The following is a 24,818-nucleotide window of genomic DNA, read 5'->3' as shown; positions in this document are numbered from 1 at the left end:
CTGCAATTTTACGGATCTATGATGAACTTAAATGGAATTTTCAAAATTTAATAATGTACAATTCCTTACTTTATTTGTGCAGATATTGAAACGAAGGGTATTTTTAGGCTCAAATATGCATAATTTTTTTCGGACTTTTCTGTAGGGTAGGTTTTGAGAATAGGTCCTTGAAGTAGTTGACCCTTTTTAGACTTTCATGGCATTTCTTCCCTTTGCAGCCAGTGTCAGAACTAATATCTGCTTCGAAGATTACTAATCAAGACTTTTCAGATACCCCACATCGTTATACTCAACGAACATTTTGGTATATGGGGACCCCCCTTAAATTCAATGGGCAGCAATATTATTCATCGCTTCTGAAAAAATGCGTGTGGCAGGCGGTAAACCGATAAAGCTAGTAAAGCAAAATGGAAACGGTTTTTACATTCTTTATATTTCAGCTAATAAAGTTTTGATCGACCTAAAGGAACTGTTATTTGGCCACAGTTTCGCATTTGAATTGGATCATGTGGTAAACACTCGCACAATCTTGAAATGATACTGGATGTTTGACACCGCAAGTTTGATCCAACAACCATCAAACAGATTTGTTGCAAATGGCGCCCAACGTGGGATTTTTGAATCGTTAGATATATAAAAGTGATCCCATTATACAAGTATATCGTCTAAATGGGGAATGAAAATCTAATTTTTTTGGTCAGGTAGAGATGATAACAGCCTCTTAAAATTTGTGCAATTTTCCTGTGAAACAATTATTCCTTCGTAATGTTTTCTACCCCGTCTTATAATATCGTATTGCTGCAAGCAACAGAGAGACCTTCCGTAAGTGCTAATGGACCTAGACAGCGAGTGTATAGCCTTTGTGAGAGGCTTTAGTATCATCCACTGTACGAGTACGTCCGCCCACAGGCAGTCTATATACATGTACAGAACTTCTTTTGCATTAGCCTACTCACTTAATTTGATTATATCAGAATGTCTATTTGGCTAGTGACTATCTATGTTCACTACATCAAAGGCATCAAAGCATCAAAGGCATGCCAAATCTATAAGAGATGGGGGACTCTTAACCACTAAACTAAGCAACTACCCATAGTGAAACCTGCGATCGAACTCGAAAGACCAACGTCCAACCAACTTGACAACTTGACCATGATCGCTAAACCGACATTGCCCCGAAACATAATTTCTTTATCTACCTTCATTTACTTGATCTAAAAATCTCCAATACCGGATTGAAAACAAGTGACTGTAAAAAAAATTGTTAAAGTCACTGTACTGTAAGTACTAGGCGAACTACCTTGCCAAAATTACATAATATCTTCTTGCACAGATTGCCATAAATGCGATTTGAACTGCCGAGGTTGAAGGCATACTTAGTTATGGATGACCAACTTTCTGTGGATTGCGCTCACTCTGCGAGTACATTTGAGGGAAGCGTTGCATAGTTACCTGCAAACATCGGATTTATTACGAGCAAGATGGCGTTTTAGGACGCCATCGGCACTTGTGCAGATGACGCCAGAGTATTCGCATCCGCCGCGGTGGTACCACAACTCGGCCATCAAAGTCTTCGCCAATTCCAGCAGCTTAACTGGTTTCTTAAGCCAGTTGCATGTAAGCCGCCAAAAGTATGCGGTTGGACTGAACGTATCGCGCTTGGCTCACTTGTACCATATCCGGATGACCACCCTGAGATTTCATAACATTCATAACACAGTCTGCAGAGCATAAGAAGTTTAAATTACTTTCACTTGTTTGTTCGCGACGTTATTCTGTTATTTACTCTTCAGCGTGCGGGTCACAAAAACGATATTTTGGCTACGGCCGAAGCGTGTCATTGTCGAGATTTATAATCATTTTGAAGTTCAAAGCGGGCGGCACCGTGGTCTCTCCGTCACCCTAGAGAAACGCGCGAAATTTAAATTTGATGCTTTCTTTCTTTTGATAGGAAAAAACCCACTCAAGCGTTGAAATAATTTGTATCTGGTGTATGACTTTGGTATGCAAAATAAACCGCTAAATTGGAATAGATACATAGTGCGCTGTGATATGCAAATCATCTCTACATCCTTGTTTTAGGTCCTGATCCGCTATTTTGGTGAATTCCGTGGTATCCCAGTGCAATATCGTGTCCTGTTACTGCCAAATTTTCAGTGAGAAAAAAAGGACGAAAAGCAATTAAGAGCCAATCGCGAAGTGTTGTTGTGGTGCCTTCATTAAAATATTTTGATTAGCGCTCTCTACGTAATATTTATATCAACATGCGAGTTGGAGTTCTGCCGACCCTAGCGTTACCTGTATTCCTCTTGCTCCTGGCAAGCCTAGACAGTGCTGGCCGGGCTGTGGCTGAAGAGCAAACCTTCGAACTTCCTGTACAGTTAATTGGATTCCCAGTAATTGCATTGTCCGTTCGCTTGTCAAATTTCGTAAAAAAGTTGGCCTATTCTCTCAATCCAAGTAAGTATAGATTTATTCATGCAAAGTTGTGTCATATTGGTTTAATGAGCTCCAGAAACGCACGTTCATTATGTGCATATTACAGTGCACGCTATAGTTGACTAGGTCATGCTATTGTCAGCGGCACTGCTGAAGCATATTAAAAGATTTTTCTCATGAAACAGCATAAATTTAAAGATAGTGTGAAGTGAGTGCGCAATTTAATCGTTTTTTTCCATAAATTTCCAATTAATGGCTTTGATTGCTGGTGGTAACTACACGGAAGATGCAATTGTGTATGGAAGATTTATGATTCAGGCAGCGAAATCTTTTCCGCCAGGTTTCTTGGTAGCGATGTAGGTAATTTGAATTTTCGCTTTGAATCCGTAACAATTACCATTTTGGCGCTTCATGACTAAAATATTGCTTAGCCCTCCAGCGCAGACAAAACTCTTCGCTTCAGTACGTACTGTTCCGCAAGTCACGCAAATTGTCTGCGAAACTTTCCTGATTAATACTCTGTAAAACAAATTTTAATTTTTATTAAAATAATTAGGTTTCAAATAAACTTTTACATTTCCTTGAAAAGAATAGATAATGAATTAACAGAAAATTGAAAGTCTGCTACCATTTCTAATTTCTTTTCATGAAAGTATGGTAGTCCTGTTCAGACACATGCTAGCTTTAAGGCCGCGCGCATTTAATTCAATAAGAAGCTTCTCAGATTGAGCTTATTCATGCTAACCATTCTCCTTCATTCATTCAGATTTTGGTGCATGCACTTTGTTTGTATGCACGAAAATTTCGATAGGGTCACAAAAGTTCAAGTTGTTATACGTTGATTTCAAATTTAATTAATTTGGCACACCTGACTGTTTCTCACAGAACTATGTAATACCGTTTTAACACCTTACATATCAAATAAAATAGTCCTGTAAATAATACCGGAACCACACTTCGATAGTGTAGTTAAAATGACATCGAAAAGCAGTCCCACGTCCATTTAAGATAGATGAAGAGATGAGTTGCCATAGTCTGAATAGCTATATAAGAGCCAGGTGTCTCAAGAAGTAGGTGATCTATTAATAATATTCGCTACTAATATAATACATCTTAAACCCCGCTGAAATCGTGGCTTCTGAGTGTTAGATTAACAATAGGTAGCTTACCATAACCTACCTAGAATAGATGATCGAATCTTCTCCTTTCTGCCTAAATGTAATTCGCGTTTCAGATAAGAACAGATTTATCGGGTACGTCCTCCGGGTATTGTTCAAGGACACAAATGGTTTTCGGCAAGAGCGTATGTTACTCGCCAATGGTAGCGACGGTCCAAGAAGGTTCAGTTCCTCTAACTTAAGAGAGAGTTCAAGTTCTGAGTTTAAACAAGGTAAGAAGAAGGTGGAACTCTGGAGAGTATTCCTCTTGCACTGTACTATTGTAATCTGGAATGCTTGATGGAAGAAAGTAAGAATCCTGCATTGGACTTATGCTTATGGCGAACTAGGAAACGATATCAGGTCGGATACTTACTACGAGATTGCGGTCTAGAATGAGGAACCTGTTAATAGTGCGTGCTATCGGAGATTTCCAAAATGGAGGAAGAAATGACTTCCTAGGGGCAATTCAATGCAGTCGAGGAGAGAATTCGTGAGAGTGGCATTGCGGTCGTGAAAACAGTGTCACTGAAAAGGTAAAGACATGTGATGTGGAAACACGGTCTTCAACACCATAATGATACCTGAGATAAGGTTGTGAATTTGTTCATCTTCCACCGCCTCATCATTGGTGGCATATTTTTCGACCACAGAGTTTTCCACAAGGCCAACCTGGTTTAAATTAATCAGCTTCGTCCAAGCATTCTCAATGTGCGGAGTGATGACATTGGACTCGAAAAGGATCATCAACTGATGTTTGCTTGTTTTCGTTTGAGTGTTGCGCGCATGGCTTCTCGCTCGATTGGTGAGTTTCAATTGTCAATTTAAACATCGTTTGCTCGTTTAATTCAGCTGTCATACCACAGTTGGAGATTTATTGCTGTAATGGGAAGGCAGATGTCTTCAAAACACGCTACCTATTTTCGTCTACGTCCACAGAGACGTCAGACGATTCAGCTGGCTGTAGAAACGTGGAAGCGTATTGTCCAACGGAAAGTATTCAAATTGAAGGCCTTATTAAATGCTGCAAATGGTGACGAACTTGACACGTACGAGCTCCAATACTGTGCCAAATTTCTGGTAGTCCAGCATAGTATGCACTATATCAATGAAAAATTCACTATCGCCGTGGTCAAGCAACCAGAAACTACGGCAAATAATCATAATTAGTAACCTTGGTAGTTTGACAAAATACAAATCGTTTTGTCGTTATTGTCTTGAGACGAACTGGTGGAGGGAAAAGAGAAATATTTTTGGAATAATGTTGTCAAACTTCAAAATCTTGTTTCGTCGTTCTAATAGCAAAAAATGTTGGTCTTTGGCTACTTTTGTGAAAATGGAAAACAGTTAGAGTAGTTAAGTTTTTGTATTCTGAGCGGATCGGCACTTGGCGTGGTGCACCTTTGGATATACGTTTCGTAAAAGATTGTATTAACGTTCTGAAGAAGTTTTGGCCATGAGATATTATGCCGCTTAAATGGAAATTTTACTTTGAAAATATTTAAATTTCACTAAATATAAATCTAATCATATCGCTAAAAAAGCAAACACGTCAATAGAGACTCGGCTGTTTTTACCGTCCAGTGCAGTGCTGCTTCTCTTAAGAGCAAATTTCAAGAACGACAATCCAGAAACCAAAGGGAAAAGAAAGGAATTTCTTCTCAGCTCCAGTTCTACTCAGTTTCGTGCCCATTCTGAATAGTTCGTTTCAACTATTGCATAAAAATGATAAAAGAAATTCTGGAATTGCACATCGTCTAGGGTAGGTTGCCTGACAGCAATCAATCGTTCCATTATTTTTTTTTGTTTCCCACTTTACCATGATGTACACTCCACACCAAATTAAAGGATGTCTCAGAGACTAAAATCCACAGATAGAATACCACCCACATTCCCAAGGCTGACTAACACAGTGCCGTGCAAAAGCATATAGACGGAGCACCTCAATAGAGGTACACCTAACTGCTGACGGTACGGTCTATTTCGCCACTTTTCTTTTAGGTTACTGGAATAGCTTTTGCATTTCGTCAGGATTTTGAATCTTATAACATCCGCTGAAGTTCTACCTCTTTTGGATGAAGTGGTTACATATCGCATCATGCGTATGTAGGATTCCTCTCCAAATAGAAGTCTCTCGGCAGAATTATTCATCGCAGCTTTTGCAGTTTCTGCAAAATTTTTACGTCAACTTATGCGGAAATCCAGACCATCTGAGTTATCAACCAAAGGTATCAAAGAAGCGGATAATAGATGGGATTTCAAAAACTGAAGATTCCGTGGGTGTGACAAATGGAACACTTCGAAAGTTTGATCAACACAGAGCAAAATGGTTTCCACTTTGGAACCGCCTATACCGAGCACATTAACAACTTCGGGGTAATTTTGGGGCAGTATGTGGAATTTAAATCTCCGCTCTACCTGCTTCCCATCGATTTAGAAAGTGTATCTAGAATGCTTTAGCACTGAACTTAATGTTAATTGACGAATTAATCGCGTTATATAACCGCTGTTTTATGTTTGGTCTAAAATCTATGTGCGTCATATCGCTGGGGTACTCTGTCTGGATACAATGTCGTCCAGGAACGCCGATTAAGCGCACGATTTAAATATAAGTAGGCGGGTTGGTGTGAAGGTAAAAATGGCAGTGTATTAAGGTGAGGCTGCATCTGAGGAATTGCCTCTGCCCTCGAAAAGACCGCCAGTCAACTTTTTTGATAAACTTGGATGTTTAACCCAAAAAAAGGGGCTTAGTGGTCCATAAGAGAAGAAGTAAGTTGCTTCCCAAGTGGTCTGGTCCGTCATCAAGAGGATGTGGACCCGGGATTTCCTGTATCCTCAACTAAGGACAAGAGGCAACCGTCTTGTTAGCCGGACGAATGGGTTGCCCTAGAGTGGCGAATACCAAGTCACAACTAGCGCATCTTCTCGGTGCATAGTAGCAAGCAGCGCCTAGAGAAGGACAAAACATGTTGGCTAATTTTTAATATGTAAAAAGGCAAGACAGGCCTCTAATCGGAGAAAGTAAAACCAAAATACAATATATTAGCATAGTCGTGAAGGCAGCAACGCCACCTTTAGCAAATATCAAGGAGGTAAAGACACAAAAAGGAAACTCGAAAGTACTGAGCAATGCTGACGCAAAGAAAAAGGTGGCATATAAAAGGAGAATGCCGCCAGAATTGATTACCATCTCCCAAAAAAGTTATACACGACATTCTTCAGAAAGTCAAATGCTTCCTGGAATTGGCAGAATTTGGAAAAAATAGTAGTATAACAAAAAGTTCCCAAAACGAAGATTCAATGAAACAGTTCTCCGTTGACTACTGGTTCAGATGCATTCAATTGGGGTACAAAGCTGCAACAGACAGTGTCTTCAGTGGAGAAAGTTGCGAAGATTTTGAGGTGGTGGCCACGTATTCAAGTTATACAAAGCTGACCCAAAATATATGGTTTGCAGCGGGAATTGTCTATTGTAGGAGTGTACCCGGCAGAGCCTGATACCAAGTGATTAAGAGAGCTTTGAAGGGATCAGGGAGTGTAGAGACCCGGATCGACGCATAAAGGCATTTGAGTAACGTGCACTTCCAGACATGCTATTAAAAGGCCACGATTTTAAAGGCAAAGGCTTAGTAAGCCAGAAGACGATCGCACTTTGGTAAATAGAGGAAACTGTACGTGATTCTTTAAAGAAGGTTATGTAACTGGGAATGCTTTGAAGAACTTTGCACGAGGCAACTTTAAATCTCTGTGGAATAGCGTACAAGGTTATTATGAAGAAACTGAGGGGGCGATTTCCAAAAGTAACTGGCCTACATCTTAATCTCAATATAATCAATATAATGCTGGTGTCTTTGCCTTGTTTAAAAGAGACTGCAAAAAATTTAAACTTCCGTAGGCTATCTTTATCATACTTTATCGGTAACTGAGAAGAAGCTAATAGAGCTCTTAAGCTCGATGTTAAGGCCAGGCTTAACAATTGTAAATTGTATCTTTTTCTTAATCTAATACCTCCTTATGTCCACTTTAGGAACCACTAATGCAAGGGACGGTTGGTTCTCGAAATAGAATGGGTTTCTCTAACGTAAAATTTCAGCCAAAAAAGAAGACCTCAATCTGCTTTAATTGTTGAATGTTTATACTCCTAAAAGACCTTACTAAAATCAAGTCAGTGTTTGTCTTATGTGTGAATCAGTCCCACGAATTGAGTTTATTGCCGGTAAATGTGAAAACAGCGTAGTGAGGCCACCAGCTTGGGTCATGTATGATATATATACATATGAACATACTTTACACATGAATTGCATGAGAGGGAAACAAAATGTCGAGAAATGGAGAGTTAAGATTTATTATGTGGGGTGATATTTTCATATAAAATCAAGGCTTGAAGATGTTAGCTGTCCCGATATCTAGCTACAAACTCCAGAACTATTTCTGAAATCCGAACCAGATGCATAAAACTGAAAAATTCGATGTAAATCTTGCTATTATTAACGAACTAACTATCTTAAAAGCTATTTTATATAAGATATTTTTCTACTTCAAGATAGCATTGGGTTACGTGTATGATTGGAAGATTCCTATATAAAGTTTCCATTATAAACCCATAATCGTTCACACATATGTATATGTACACGCCTTGTTTACTTTAATAGAACAAGATCATTAAGACTGTATTTTCACGTTGTTTGCATTTGACCATTTACGATTATCAATTCATTCATTAGAAGTTCCTGTCGTTTGCTACTTTATGTATAATATAATGAGCTTGGTAATATTCAATCTTCAACATAACATGCATTTATGTATCTATGCCAATTTCACATAAATTTCAATTTCCTCCAAACGTAGAAAGATTTAAAACATAGGAAAATTTGGACCTATCATATTTCTACCTACAATTCTCAAAATAACAGCCTCTTATATCTGTCATTCTTCATGTTGAAGATCAACTAAAAGAAAGTTAAAACATAAATCAGAACAACATTGGTAAACATCATGAATAGATAGATAAAATCGGATTAGATAAAATAAGGTCAATCAGTGAAAATACAGAAGAATGTTATGTAGATAAACTTGAAGTTCAATAACTTCCATGCAAAACAGCGTCACCTATGCAACTTAGCCTTATGCAAGATTTGCGTGTTACTGTACTATAGTTTATGCATTGGTTTTTATCTATATTTTTCTTCATTTTATATTCCATTAGGTGGAAAATTATTGTCTTCTTTTTTGTCGAACCAAAACTAGTTTGAGATAAAAACAATGAGTAATAAATTAGACAGTGACATACTGAGTTGACTTATCGAAAACTCGCTTGCCAGTGATGACATATTTAAATTAGTTATAAATTTTAAATGAATTACTTTCCGTTCCAGTTTGTTCAATTTGGGACATTATTTTTTGGAACTTTTGAACCCTTCTATTTTGAATTTTGAAAAAAAGACACCTTCATTTTTGTGTCAGATACAAGTAGAACAAGAATTATAATGGAAGCCAAATTTAAAAAAAAATCTTGCTTTCTAAACTGTAAAATATCGAACTGTATGTATCTTAAATATGGTGAAACGTTGGTAAAACATTTGTATTTGACTATTCGTCTAATATCATAGTTGTTGTATAGAGTTTGAACCAATTTACTGATTTAGAGTATAAATAGAAAACCATTTTTTACAAGCCAGTTGTTTATTGCGTCATTCAAAACGCAAGATAATCTCCCAACTTCTCACGTCCTAAACATCTATTTAATTTCGTTAAGAAGATGTGATCCTCATTATGCCAATAACAATTGGGCTAAGTAGATATTGTAATTTATTGCAATTTTTAAGCCTTTGTAATATTAATATCGATTATAAGCATTTGGAAATTTGAAAAATGCTAATGCAAACTATATAAACCTTTGCAAACCAAACAAAAATCTTTCACAAGTGAATAATTAACCATGTTTACTGGATTAAAACTTGCGAAGTATTACAACAATGTTTGGCGATGTGAAATGTTAAAAAATTCGTATTTGTGGACAAGTATCCCCAGAATTTAAAAGCAATCAAGGGGAGAGAGCGGCACTATTTAAAATTTATGGCCACAGCTGAGACATGGGCGACACAACTTACCTTTAGAAAGTATCTGGGAATGAAAGAAATGATTTCGCAAAATATTCTCCTCTCTATATGGTTTCTTCACTACTATTTTAATTGTTTTATTGTTTTTACGAAAGTGGTATGAACAAGATGTATTATTGTCTAATAGTCGTAATAACTACATATAGCTCAAAAACTTTACCTAAAACTATAAATTTTTATAACAATATATCTATATCTCTAACATCGTAGGTCAGATGATTGTCAAATATAATATGAAATACTTTCTTGAGGCAATTAACACCACGTTTAACATAGGAGCTTTATCGCATATTCCCGGTTGTTTCTTAGCTGAATTTCAATCTGGACTTTGGGCGACCTTTGCAAAGGCACGTCGGAGTATTTTATCATATTTATAGCCGTTAATATTTCATAAAAGAAGTAAATCCCCATACTATTTTTATTCCCATTTTTTTCTCGAAATTCCAAGGAACTATCCTATTATTCTTTGTTATCCGTGACTTTTGAATAGATGTTTTCATAGATACTAATTCTAAATGTCGTAATAAAAGAAAATTTAATTGGCGATTTGTTTAGCAATTTGCGAGCTTGAGCATTAATTTGCGTCTGCTGAGAGGTCAGTTTGGCGAATTTTGTGAATTCTTGTTAGAATTCAACCTTCGCCTTTAGACATTTCTTATAGATGGCCGGCGCTTGTGTTTTACTATACACAACCGATAGATTCATATTTCAAACAAATATCGTTTACAATTTTCTTCTACACTTTCTTGACTAAAGCTCCATTCTTTGGTACAGAATGAACAATACACAATTTTAAAGGAGCGCGCCCACTGGGACCGATGTGACACGACACAACAGTGTTGTTAGCGCCCACTGGGAATGATAGGACAGAATATTGTCTAGTGTTTTTGTAAGGTAACCATACTGAAACTTATGTTTGGCGTAGTAGAATGTCTCCGGCTGCCTCAGCAACAGACAGGCCAATGTCAGAATTTGCGCCAGACATCCGACAGACATCTGTCTGATGTCTGAGCCACACCCGGACATTCGTCGAAAACAGAGGCTGTGACAGACCCAAACATTTATCTGATACAGAAAAAGATTTTGTCTGAAACAGACATTTGCCTGACGCAGGCGTTTATTTAACTTAACTGTGTGAGACAAACACAGACAATTGTCTGATGCTAAAAAAGGATTTGTTTGAAACAGACATTGCACATCCAGTGCGTAGCCTGGCGTAGACGTTTGTCTGTCTGATGTCTGAAACATGCGCAGACATTTATCTATCTATTGTCTAAGCTTTCTTACATCAAACATAAGTTAATAATAGTGTTTTCAATATGTTTACCTTTGCAAATACAGTAGGCAATATTCTGTCGTCTCGTGTCTTTCCAGTGGACGTTAGCCAACCTGTCGTATCGTGTCGTATCAGTCCAAATGGGCGTGCTACTTAAATCTTCAGAATACATCAAATCAGCAAAGATTTCCGCAATCGAAGTACTTTCTTTCAAAATACTTTTAACCATTTCGGGGTGGTATGAAAGGGTCCGCATTGCGTTCCCACAATCAATCAATTAGAAGTGAAAACAATTACAGGAGCTTTAGGAGTGCCGCTGAATTTTCATCTGAAAGGTGTGGGATTCCCGTAATATTGTTGAAGTTCTACAGTTGAAGAGTCTACATATCACGACTCCTCCATTTCCAAAATAAAGGCTAGTTCAGTTTCGGTTGTCTTTGGCTAGACATTCTATGTGGTTTCTAAGTTGAATATAATTCACACTCATGGCGTGTTTGAGAATTAATGTAAGGGAGCGAGTAACACACCCTACGGTCATACCTGCCCCAGGGCAGAGGTGAGGCAGCGTCTGATGAGTTGCCTCTGCCCAGAATAAAACCGTAGTCGTCTGTATTTCTTTTAACTTTGGGTATGAGTCTAAAAAAGTGGTCTATGGACCAGAAAGGTGAAGAAAGTTTCTCCCCAATTGGCCGGTTCGCGATCAAGTGGGTGGCGAATCCAGGGCTACGTCAATTCCAAAAATTAAATCAATGTTAGACAATTTCTTTACTACGCCAATCATTTAAACAAGTTTAAAGTTTTAGAGTACTTTTCTTTCCGGGTGCCGAAATTGTCTCTCAAGCACGGGGTTTTTCACAAGATAACATAATTTGAGTGCACAGCAAACTCTGCGTTATACATGCTTTTCAGCCTTAATATCTCATTCAATGAAAGAACTTCGCAGGACTCGATGAATATTGGAATTTTTTATATGGCTGGGTGATATGATGATTCTAATGTTTTCACTTGCATTCTTTAAAGAATTTGGGTAGTTGAAAGGGACGCAGGACCCCAGAACTAAATCCTATAGGCTCAAATAAGTATTAGGACCACCCTCCCATCTAAGTGAATTCCGTGAAACTTGGAACGGGTAGTATGGGATGGATATATCATGGACTTCGATGACATTGTACTAACCGCTGTTCAAAACTTTTTAGGCGATTTTGAATAAATTAAATGCAAATCGTCAGCAAATGAAAAAGGAAGTAGGTTTTCGCTGGAAAGATGATCTGCCATGTAGAATGAATTCAACCGAGAAGCAAGCACGCTACCTTGAAACATTGTAATGAACATAGAGCGTTTTAGTGCCCAGGATTTCCACCACGATTGCTTATTGCCAATCTCGAGGGTGGGACTAGCTCTAAGTAGCAGAAATTTAATTTAATTCAACATGCGGCTTGGCTAATGTGTCCTGTTGACATGCGCTTGCACGCCTCTGTTAGCCAGGTTTGGGAATTTGCATGAATGGTTTATTTGTATACCAATCAATCGCATGCCAATAAACAAAAAGTTTGCTGGAATTCTCCCTAGAAGGTTAAATCAATTGCAAATTGTCCGCCAACTGAAAATAAATATCTGACATTTTCCCGTTCCTCTCTATAGCATACATCTGCACAGGGCAACATTTCCCATGTGTTATGATGAACTAGAATTGCCGAAGCTTCAATTCTCCTTGGCAACGTGATCAGTTGCCGGTTCTAATGTTGCGCCTTTTATGTGCTCTAGAAATTGCGCTTTTTTAAGGTTTTGTGTAAACACAAAACCTTATTAAAATCGGTTTACCGTCTGCCTGTCTGACCGTCTGTCTGTCTGTCTCTCTGTCTGTCCGTCACATGCATTTTTCTCAGAGACGGTTATAGCGATTGGCACCAAATTTGGTAGAAAGTTGGGAACTGTGAACGCTCACACATACAGTGAGTTAGGGGGGGTGCCCATACGTGCAAAAGGAGGGTGTAAAAATTTTTTTCATCAAATATAGCCCCGTGGGGTATCAAATTAAAGGCCTCGGTTAGTACTTTTCGAAGCCGGTTTTAGCTTTCACATTTATTAGAAAGGTGGGGAGTGCGGGGGGTTGAAAGTGATCTTTTTTTAAGGGGGCCATTCTCAGAAACTACTAGACCGAAAAATCTGAAAAAAATCAGGAGGCTGTCACTATATGGTGCCTGGGCTCTGAAATACCTTCCATACCGATATCTGTTCAAATAAAGTTAATAATAGTATATTACTATAATTTTTTGTAATTGGCTGGAAACCCCCCTTAAATTCATCCTAGCAGCACGAAATTTTGCAGTAATGTAGGCTATAATGTAAAACATGGTTATACCAAGTTTGGTGGAAATCGCACTTCGTTTACCATCGACTTCGATGTTCAGACCAATCTTGGCAAGTGAATTCTCGTTTGCACGAATTGCGTGACCATACCATCGAATACGCCTCTCTCGCAGCTTTTCCAAGATCGGTGCAACCCCATAACGATCGCGGATATCCTCATTTCGGATGTGATCTAAACGTGTGACGCCACTAGTCCAACGTAGCATCTTCGTCTCCATTACCGGAAGACGCCGTTCATTGTCTTTTATGGTCAGCCAACACTCAGAACCATAGAGAGCGACTGGACGGACGACATTGCGGTAAATTTTAGATTTGAGATGTTCGTTGATACGTCGATCACAAAGGACACCAGTTGTGGAACGCCACTTCATCCAGGTTGCGTTAATGCGTGAAGCAATTTCATAACGCAGCTCTCCATTGGCTGATAGCGTTGACCCGAGGTATATAAATCGCTCAGTTCTGGGCAGATCATTGCCGCTGACAGTGATTGTGCCTGTTTCATGGGGATCGGTTGTCAAAAATTCAGTTTTGTTTAAATTCAATCTGAGACCGTGTTGCATGAGGCGATCATTCCATTTTTGAACAAGTTGCTCGAGATCATTTTTGCTATCAGATGCTAGGAAAACATCATCTGCATAAAGCAGTGTGTAGGGCGCTGGACGTTGGATATCCCGTGTGACGGTGTCCACAACAAGGACAAAGAGGAGTGGTGAGAGGGCACTTCCTTGATGAACTCCAACAGAGACACGAAGTGGTTTTGATACACCCGCCATACTTCGAACTTTACTTTTCGGATCGTGGTAGAGCAATTGAACCCAGCGCACGAGTTCTTCTGGCAGGAAGTGTTGTCGCAAAGCATACTAGATGAGTTCGTGTGGTACACGGTCAAACGCTTTCTCTAGATCCAGAAAGGCAATGTAAAGAGGGCGATGCTTCTCACGGTGTTTCTCCATGAGTAACCGCGCAGCGTGTATTGCGTCAGTAGTTCCGCAGTTCTTGACAAATCCGGCTTGATTCACGGTTATTTCAACGATTTCGCGAATACGGTTGTCAAGAATGCGTTCAAAAATCTTCATGGTATGGGAAAGTAATCGGATCGAACGGTAATTTGAACATTGTGCTGGACTACCTTTCTTTTTCCATATTGGAACAGTAGTACTTTCTTGCCAGTCAGTTGGTGTTCTTCCTTCCTGAATAACCCGGTTAAAGAATTCACTGAGCCACGGTGTTGGGTCCCAGCTCTTCGCTTTCCAGAGCTCAGATGCGATGTCGTCAGGTCCTGTTGCTTTCCCCGATTTCATTTGTTTGATTGCCTCCTCGACTTCAGTTGCGCTGACTGATGGAACTGCTCCAAATGTGGGCAATGATTGTGGAAGTGGAGGATGAGCAAATTCTTCAGTTGAAATCTGCTCGAAGTATTCTCGCCATCTATCCGTTGCGACTCGACGGTTGGTAAGCAAAGTACCGTTCTTGTCATTAACACAACAGAAGTGTTCGATATCCTGTGTGCGTTTATCACGGCTTTTAGCAAGTCGATACAGATCTCTCTCGCCATCCCGAGTGTCCAGTTTATCGTAAAGATTTTTGAAATGGTTCGCTCGGGTGACAGCGACCGCTTTCTTTGCTTCCCGGTTGGCATTCTTATACGTTTGCCAATTAGCAGGCGTTTTATCGTCGAGAAATTTGTGGTAGAGGCGTTTCTTTTCATGGACCTTCATTTCAACATCATCATTCCAAAGCCAAGTATCTCGGTTGATGTACCGCTTACCCGGCTTGGTGACCGCGAGGATTGCAGAGGCCGCTTTGTGGATTGTGTCTTTCATTTGGTTCCATGATTCTTCCACATTCGTAATGGTTGGCAATCGTATGAGTGAGACCGTTTCTTCTTTCTTCTCACCAAATCGCCACCATTTAATGCGCGGCGGGCCAGTGCGCTCCTCACGCTGTTTTATCGGTGGCTTAATTCGCAGGACGGCAATCAACGGCCGATGTTGAGGTGCGATGGTCTCATAGGGAACGACTTTGCAATCAGTGACAGTGGTAAAATGTTGGCGTCTTATGAGAATATAGTCGATTTACGTTTTATTGTTCCCACTATAAAATGTGGGAAGATGAGACAATCGTTTGATGAACCATGTATTCATAAGTACAAGGTCATGGGTGTCCGCAAAATCGATTATACGCTCGCCACCTTCATTGCCCGCTCCGAACCCCTTTCCCCCATGGCACCTGCTACCGTCTGCCTTTTCACCCACATGACCATTAAGGTCGCCGGCAATGATTATGTAATCGTCAGCAGGCACGTGACAAGTCTTTTCATCGAGAAGTTGCCAGAAGGCATCTTTCCCGGCATCAGGTCGGCCTTTGTGTGGTGCATACGCGGTGAAGAAGTGAATAGTGCGATCAGCTGATATAATGGTGAGCTTCATCAGCCGATCATCAAATCGTTCGACTTCTTTAATGGCATCACGGAAACCCTCTGAGATGGCAATGCCAACACCATATTGAGTGTGTGGGTTACCAAAATAAAGAAGTTTGTAGCCATTTTTACCGCGTTCGCGTTCAATGTCGCGGCTTTTGGAACCAGACCATCGGCTTTCTTGCAGAGCGCAGATGTCAATGCACCTTTTCCGAAGGGCTCTTGCGAGTTCCTCGGTCTTTCCAGTTAGGGTACCAACATTTAGCGTGCAGACACGTATTTGTTTTGTTCGTTGTGTGCGGACTAACTTGCTTACGTCCTGACGCCGTCCATGCGTCAAGAACCCTTGCCCATTTCTCGACAGGACCGGGGCCCGTCCTGCCGCGTCGACTGAGGTGGACGCCCTAGCATTTCTCCGAGGCCTGTGACTTAATCCGATCATCATGTTTGTAACGACATTCTATGCATTTTCTTGGTCGACCTGCGGCGGGGCCTGTCACCAAGAGAGATCAGGTAGGATTTAGCATAGTAGAATAACTCCAACTATACTCTATTTATCTCTTTCCCTGATCTCAGCATTTTATTTTTGTTTTACTGAGGATAGTACAGAGTACGTTGCCTCAAACCCTCCTCCTTTACCTGGGCTTGGGACCAGCATACTATGTTAATAGCATGGCGGAGTTTTGGTGGAAATCGCACTATTACTAACAAACTTATAACGCGTCAAATTTGTTGCTTCTTTGAAAATTGAAGACTATGAATGTCAATATCACCCGAAAGTGGATACTCTCACATAATCTTTTTCTTCTTTTTCCTCAGCCTTTGTCCCGTTCACAAGTGGGGTCGGCTCTCACATAATATATGCATATATTACGTGCTACGTACTAAGAAATACACAAAACGTTTCGTCCCTGAAGCGTCCAGCTTCCGGTTTCCCGACTTGTTTGATGTTTCCGTCGGCAACTGGGCGTCCACTGCCTGCATCGTCCTCGGTGCTCATTTCGCCTCGTTCAAACTTAGCAAACCACTTCTCAGCGGTTGATTTTGCTGGTGCAAAATTTGAATAACGTTTATCGAGCCAAACCTTGGCTTCAACAGTACTTTTTCCCTAAAAAGTCAAGAGCATACATTGGCACACGCGTATGAGGCATTGCACTCTTCGCAGTGCAAGATCCTACTTCTTTGAACCTTTTCTCGAACCTTCAACGAAAAATTCCGTGTGTCCTCCGTGGACGCAGCAGCTAAGGGTAACATGGTAATCTACTTAGTAACATATGCAGAGGCAAGTGGTCTTGAACTCTTAATAAAAATTAATTACACGCTCATTATATTTGTTGGTGAAGCAGCAAATATAATCGTAGAGGAGAGAAGCGTCGCGAAGGTGGAGTGCGTCGCTACTTTGGGCGGGCCAAGAAAAAGTGATGTATTTGAGTCGATTAAAGACTGGTGGGTGCTGGACATCTGACTATCAGACCACCGTTACCTAAAATTTAATCTGCAGGTGTCATATTGCAATACCAAGGCCCAATCCTATGCAGAGGGATTGGACAAAATTCAATGAACTTCTTAACAATAAATTGCAGTTCCTTAGGTGATTGCGGACTCCACTGGCAGTAGAAACTCACTTGGGAACCCTGAATCATACACTTTCAATGTGCTTTGAGCAGAAACGTCCCATTAACTGAGGTAAACGCCGAATGCAAAAACCAAGAAAATAAATTAGACAACTTGTGAATCGTGCTTGCAAAAGCAATAAGAATGAAGACTCGTTAAACTTCGAAATCTAAGCTCCCAGCGTGAATACAAAAGCCTAAGCCGGCCTAAGCTGAAATTATTTTTGTTTAGAACAAAGGGAACCCTGAGTTCACTATCCACTTGATGACAGGCTGAAGAAAGTTTCTCTCCAATTGGCCCGGTCTGCATCAAAAGTTGTTTCAGCTTCTTCCGTCTTAGACCAGAATACTAGGCGGTTTTTCCTGAGTATATGATTCGCACCCACGACTTGTTTGCGGATTCATCAAATAGAGCGAACACCATCTGATAACCGCTTCAGTCACGCTGCGTTTGTATCTTTTTTCCTAAAGCTGCGTGATCCGGGAGACCAGGTGACAGAATTAGGAAGCAAAGAATCAGCAAAAGTGTTACATAAGGAGCTGGAACATTGAGAAAGCCGTGGTTACCAGCCCAAAGAAGACAATTGACACTTAAAAACTCAAAAAGCTAAACAAAAACGATTATGTTTACTAACGTGGAATATTCTGTAAGCTTGCTCTCACATTTTTGGTTTTCAAGACAGAGAACATAATTCTGGAAGACGAGTATGCGGTAGGGATATTCGCGGATATTGGAAAGTATTCTGACGCTGGGTTTTTCCAAAAACTTTAACATGTCGCCAGAGAGCAAGTTGTTTCACGAGACTTTAGTCAAGTCGATCTATATCATGCCCACGCATAAATTTATGTGCACTAAGGTATGGTTTGATCACTACCTAATGCCGTAGTAAAGAAAGGCTGAACCGAAGGAAGTTTACTATCGTCACTATTGCGAACAACTCACTGTTCTGCCCATACACGCCTAAGCAGGGTAGGGATAGTTGTTCCTCGAAATTTCGACACGGCCTTTAGAAATGTATGACATTGATTTGATTAACAGTTAAAGCCTCAGTCATTGACTTTCGGTAATTCCAAATCCACGATAATGGATTATGGGCTGTGCAGATGGACTTTTGCGTTGACATGAGGATTTAGGCCTTATGTGATAATATGGATATATGTTACTATCATTGAGCCAATATTCACTTATGAATCCGTAGTATGATGGATTAGTGTGAGGCAAAATAATTTTCACTAGAAACTAGGACCATTGCAAAGAACTGCATGTTTAGGTACTGTCCATACCATGAGCGCTTAATCTGCATCTGCATCCAAATGCACAACTCAATTTATATCCCTTGTATATATATGATATTCAGAGCACTGCATTGAAAGCACCTCATAGACTAATTCATTTAGGTCTGTAAAGAAACAAGGGACGTGAGAGTTACACACCATGGGAAGAAATATTGAGAGAACTGAATCCAATTTCTGTCCTCTGATTCTCAGATGCCCAGATCTGTTTGGTCGAAGATATAAAGTTGTGCTTAGAAGCAGAGAGAGAAATGAAAGAAAACGTGCCGGGATAGAAAAGGCACCCCACACTGTTGGCTTTATTAAGGCAGAAGTTTCTGAGCAGAAGTCTACTTTTCGGATAAAAACGAGAGGTGGATTTTTTCTTGGGACAATAGATCAAAGTCATTTAAACTGAAGCGTATGCGATTCCAAGAGCAGCAACCGAGATGATGGACAAGTGGTTGAAGGATAGGTTCATCGTTATCTCCAGCAATAGTTAAACTACCTTGACGGCAGTGAGTAGTCCTTTAGGCACAGTACTCTCCTGAATCAATTCGTTATTTAGATGAGCCCTGAATGGAATAGAAATTCTTTCAAAGTTCCTCCATATAGAAGCCGATTTCTTTTAGAATGGATGTAAGAAAGCTAATATTGTAAACGTTTCTATTAACTTCAACTAATTTTTGGAAACGCACGAGTCGTACGCTCTCTGCATAAGTAGCATAAGACACCATCAATTTGTGTGATGTTTGTGTTTGTTTATTTACATCGTGGACTTAAAAAATTCCACTGCATTAATTGGCAATGAAAGTTAATTCCATTAAACCCATTGCCTCATCTGATAAAGAGAAAGATAAAGATCGTATCCATTCCAGTTTAATGTGAAAATACAACTTAATTAATTATTCCTGAAAACAGAGAGTCACAAATGGGAATTTGATATAAAAACCAAACTAATGCAGTTCACAAGATATTGGACTAGAAAGTTACGGGGTTCATATTTCACCTCTGGTCTTTCAATCTATGCAGAAATCTTCAAAGATCAAACAAGATAATATTCCCCTCTCATATGATTTGGGAACACATTTTCAAATTTAATTTCATCAAAGTGTCGTTAATCATTTTTGCCCACAAAACCGTGTCACAACTGCCAACAACGATCAAGGTCGTCTAATTGCAGAACAATGTATCGACAAATTACTCAAATTGAATGGCAAAGGTTTGTTTTCATACATAATCACTGGAGCATTCCAAAATCACGTACTCACCGAAATTCCACCAGCGAATTTCGATTGCAGACCATCGAAGGCAAGCTAGTTCAAGGCTGATTGCATTTCGACCACTCGAATCCAACAACAAGATGTTAGGTGTGGAAAAAACTATGAAGCAACGGCTTAGGTGACATAATTTATTAATTATTATCACTTCATGTAGAAATCGTCGTCGCTGAGCAAACCTGTACCATATGCACTTTTCCGGGTTTCACGCTACTTTGAAATTCATCTCCGGGAACTTTGTGTGTTTTTCAATGACGCCTCAGACCTTTTTGTCTTTTAACTGAGAGTGCACTTTCTCTACTTAAAATTTATATTGTAATTAAGATCTACAGATGTCTGTTGAAGAAACTTGAAAAATGCCTAAATAAAACAGAGTTTTTGGCATATTTAAATGGTTTTTGCTGATTACCCCAGTGAAATCTTTAGACAAAAATTGTGGAACATATGCACGTACCTCAGTGTGTGTATAGTATAAGTTGAAGATAATGAATGCGTTTCATAAGACTTTAAATGTTTACTCGAATCCGTTGTTCTCGCGGTAAAATGTTTTTGAAAAATCTCTCAAGCAATTTAAATAAACGAAGAAGTGTATGGATCTTGTTAATTAATTAGTTCCGGTATTTAAATGCGTTAGCTGATTGCACAATGGTACCATTACGTGTTGGTGGTTTTTGTTAGCTGTACTCGCACAATAGCCAATATGCTGATATTTGAAATAGTTTGGTCTACTTTTTGCTAATTTCGACGTCTCATCTTCTCTACTTCATTCATTTGACATCATGTCTGTAACCAACATGAGCCACAACGGGGCTGCCGAATATTTAAGTTAGTACGAGAATGCTATATAACAGCTTCGAACCTGAAGCGAGAGTAGTGTTCTCGGTTAAATGTGACTTCAGTCCGGCAGAAGAACGACATCTGAAATAAGAATCCAAGATAGCATATTAAAAATTTGTTGACGTCAACCACTAACCTGTCTCCAACAAAAAGTTGACTGGTGGTAAACTGTCTCGTGAAACAGAAGCATTCCTTACATCCATTCACAATTCTTTATTCCCCACTAATTACCAGAAATTATGCATTTTCCATGACTCCACAATTAATGACTCAAGTTGCAAATCAATATGTGGGAAAGGAGACCATACAGCAGATAACATCACCGTGCAATATGCTAAGCATTACCAACTACATTATCCGGCATAACGATGCCTATCATCTTCTCCATCAAAATCACGCGTTAAAGCATGACTTATCTTAAAGAATGATTGGATTAATCTATTGCCAAACTACAGAATTGCCGGCAACCAAAAAGCTAACCAGAAGAGGACCGATCTTGTGGTACTATTCAAGGAATAACTATGCTTAATAATCCGCAAATATGACCCCTTAATGCACGTCATGAACTTGACGTAGACATTCAGAAGTTGCAAGTAGTCGCTTGTGTAATCTAAGTGACGATACTAGTCCCATGGGACTTATTTTCGTGTAAGACCTTCAAGCTGGTTGATTCTAGGGCAGGGCATTTGATTCATTTATTTGAATATGCGGGACCATCCTTGGAGTACGCTGTCCTGGTACTGTTTCTAGCGAAGAATTTGGTCGGCGCATAAGCCTGTCACGTTTGGGCGAGGAGAGTGTTGACATCTCGGAAAATGCTGAGAGAAGTTGAAGCGCATTTCAGTGAACTATGGCGCATCGTTATCGTTGGCACACTTTATCCCACCAAGGGATCCAAGGAGTGGATCTATCGAAAAGTGATTCGGTTATAAAACGAATATGGACCTTTAAGGCAATTAGCATGACCAATGTAAAAATAAAACTAGGTAGCTTTCTCCTACTACAATATATTTTAATAGTTAGTAAATACGTATTTCGAGGGCTACTTACTCTCTTCCTCAATACTTAAGCTAAGAGTAGCTCTCGAAATACGTATTTGCTTACTATTAAAATATATTGTAGTAGGAGAAAGCTACCTAGTTTTATTTTTATTTAGAAGAACTACATGCATCGGAACGATAACTATGACTAATGTCTTTACCATTGGCTTTTATCTCTCAGATTTGAAGACATTTTTAAAAATAAGAATTGTCGACACCCAACATTTGCCTAATTCGATGTACTTTCGCATGTACCGCAACCCCTCGAATTTGACAGATCCCATGCTAAAGGAAAAATAATTCATAATCTATGTTAATCTCCATGAATATTTCAGAAAATCACATATTGCATGTGAAAAAAATTTTGTTGACTGTAAAAGTGTGATTTTTTTAAATCGCCTGTGGAATTCTTCGCCATCAATCGCACTAACCGAACCACTTGGAAGATACCGAATACCTTAGAGCTCGTGCCTTAACGGAGCATTGTAAAACACTCATTGAACGGCACGCAGTATCGCACGACCGCGTGCCATATGCTGTCAGTAACCACCCCGCTACCATCACTTATTGGCCGGCCTTGACTTGGGAATTGTACCCTCTGCAAATAGCCTTTTTGCACAAAATAAATGGGCGGAATTACCTACCTTTGCAATTTGTCCCGGCGACCAAAAGCAGAGAATAAAATTTAGGCTACCGAAGACATGAAATCAAGTACAGGTTCGAACATAGAAAAGGGATATATAGTTCAGCCGGGGACTGCAGCGACTAACGACAAGAAGAAAGCCGAAATGATGCAAACAAGCAAAAAAGACAATGTCATGTTGATCTGCAAAAGCATTTGTTCAGTAAACCTTCATGAAGCTGAGGGGCTAGGCAAGTCGAATAAGGCAAACATCATCGCGGAGAAAGCTCACCATATAACAAAATCTTGCGATTCATGCCAGGGAGATATATATTTCCCAGTAGAAGGTTCAACTACTGGTAGAAAACCAAACTAGCCAACCTTCAATGGACTTGTCACCAAACCAGGTGAATGGATCAAAAGACGGTAGATAAGATCCTAAATGGGAAAAAGGGTAGGCTAAGAAAACCCGCAAAAGTTTCAAGCTCGTTAGCCAGCGAAGCAGGAGGGTGTTAGAGTGCTTAGAGGTGGACATAAGGCCATAGGAACGCTCGTGTAGAATTGTGATGCGACGGCCAAAAAGCCATTTTTCTCCACAGGTGTGTGCTCCCTTTTCTTATTGAACATTATCCATGGATTTTTCTCCTAAAATAGAGTACTGGCAGCTTCCAGAAACTTCTCGACGCGGCGGAAGTTCTGGCAGTCAACAGGAACGAGCTGTTGAATATTTGCAGTAGAATTTCTGATAGCAAAGCTTTTGGATTATCTAGCAACTTGCCCAAGGAAAATTATTTTAAGAAAATAATAGCTACTTAATACTTTTCTATGGGCTGAAAAATGAAAGTTCGATTAAAGAAATACTTTCCGAAAGTTTTATCTTGAAATTCCTAAAAATTGGTAAATTTGTTATAACCCAGTAACCACAAATTTTCGACCCTAGCTTCATTGATCATGATCTAGGCTCTCAGAGCTATCCACTTCTTGCAGTAGGAAGCCAAAAAAGGATTCTCCTTTCGAACGCGGTGCAGAATGCATGAAGACTGGCAAGATCATTTTCTTGTATAATAGCTTTGACCCTGTAATGGGACGTTTCAAGCAAAACAAGTCTTACGTTTTGCATAAAAACAAATAATATAATAATCGTTGGTGCAATATTCCAATTGGATCAGGGCCTTGAAGTGTGTTAGAGCACTTCATTCAACAAAAAAAAAACCTTATTAATTCGGCTTACTGTCTTCCTGCCCTTTTTTATGGCTCAAGGAGAAACTCTTGGAATGGCACTCATTATATCGAGGAGACGATGCATGTATACTGGTTGCCTCCCTCCCTCTTCTGTAATGTAGAATGCCGTATTTTAATCCCTCGGAGTTTTAGATTTGCCTTCGGGCAATATTCTTGAAAACATTCTGCTTATCGGTGCATGTAGTTCCGCTTCTCGCCGAAGTCCAGTTTTCCTCTGGATTACTTTCCATCAATAGATTCGCCGAATATTGCTGAGGATTCACTGGTTTAGCATAGCATGGCATCTTATTTTTTGTGCTACCTGTTTTGAAATCTACTCGATTCCTCCGTCTAACAGAATATCCCGGATTCGTTTATACATCGCAGGATTGCCGTTAGTGAATGCGATGCTACCCTTTGCATTTGTCGCACATCAACGCCAAAAGTGTTATGCAATTGTAGCACATCAGCGCCAAAAATGTTAGGTGGGCAATCATATAGAAAATCTTCCGTGAATTCGACTTCCTTATTAAAGGATGAGCACGTATTATGTTGGAAGACTCTTATTCTGAACACATGCCCAGTTAATGGACTATGGCTAGTCATAATACCCCTTTTCGACAGGATAAATATTGCAGGATGTTCGCTTGGTCCTGACAAGAAAACTTTGGTGTGTTTCATAGCATTAGCCAATGCTACTGACACCCCAATTGCTGGTTCTGGGCCGCGCATGACAATGACCGGGTATTGAATACAGAAACAGAGTTCAAATGATTTTTACATTTTTGAAGTGAAGTGACCAAAGGACTGCTCAACGCATTCCATGCCGCTTGACTATCACTACGGATTGTGATGAGCCTGCCCTTCAACCTCTCGCACTTAAGATCGCGTATATTTCAGCCTGAAAGACGATTGTATATTGTCCCAAGGAAAAAACCTACTTTTCGTTTTTATTCGAGAGGTAGATTCCTGCTCCAGAACCCTGTTCTGCTCTTGAGTCATCGGTATAGAAGAGGTCAGTATATTCGGACACGCATTCTTCTGGTTCGCTCCAGTTTTCTCTTCGTTTCAAAGTAACTTCATATTTTCTACCAAACAGATGTATGGCGATCCAAGAATCAGAAGGAATTCTGAAAATTGGATTCAGTTCTCC

The 24,818-nt window shown here is 39.8% G+C and overlaps 1 protein-coding gene across 1 annotated transcript in view; it reads left to right on the top strand.

The window, feature by feature from the left end:
- Positions 1-1,539: 1,539 nt before the first annotated feature.
- Positions 1,540-24,818, top strand: part of LOC119650093 — a 38,546-nt gene continuing 15,267 nt past the window's right edge. The window contains exons 1-2 of the mRNA XM_038052610.1: positions 1,540-2,002; positions 2,083-2,460. Coding sequence (XP_037908538.1) covers positions 2,265-2,460 — 196 coding nt within the window. The 5' untranslated portion in view covers positions 1,540-2,002; positions 2,083-2,264. The remainder of the gene's footprint in view (positions 2,003-2,082; positions 2,461-24,818) is intronic.

This window comes from Hermetia illucens, chromosome 2 (assembly GCF_905115235.1).
Source record: "Hermetia illucens chromosome 2, iHerIll2.2.curated.20191125, whole genome shotgun sequence".
In the NCBI taxonomy this organism is placed as follows: domain Eukaryota; kingdom Metazoa; phylum Arthropoda; class Insecta; order Diptera; family Stratiomyidae; genus Hermetia; species Hermetia illucens.
Note: the sequence above shows the minus strand (reverse complement) of the source record. Positions and strands in the feature narration are given on the sequence as shown.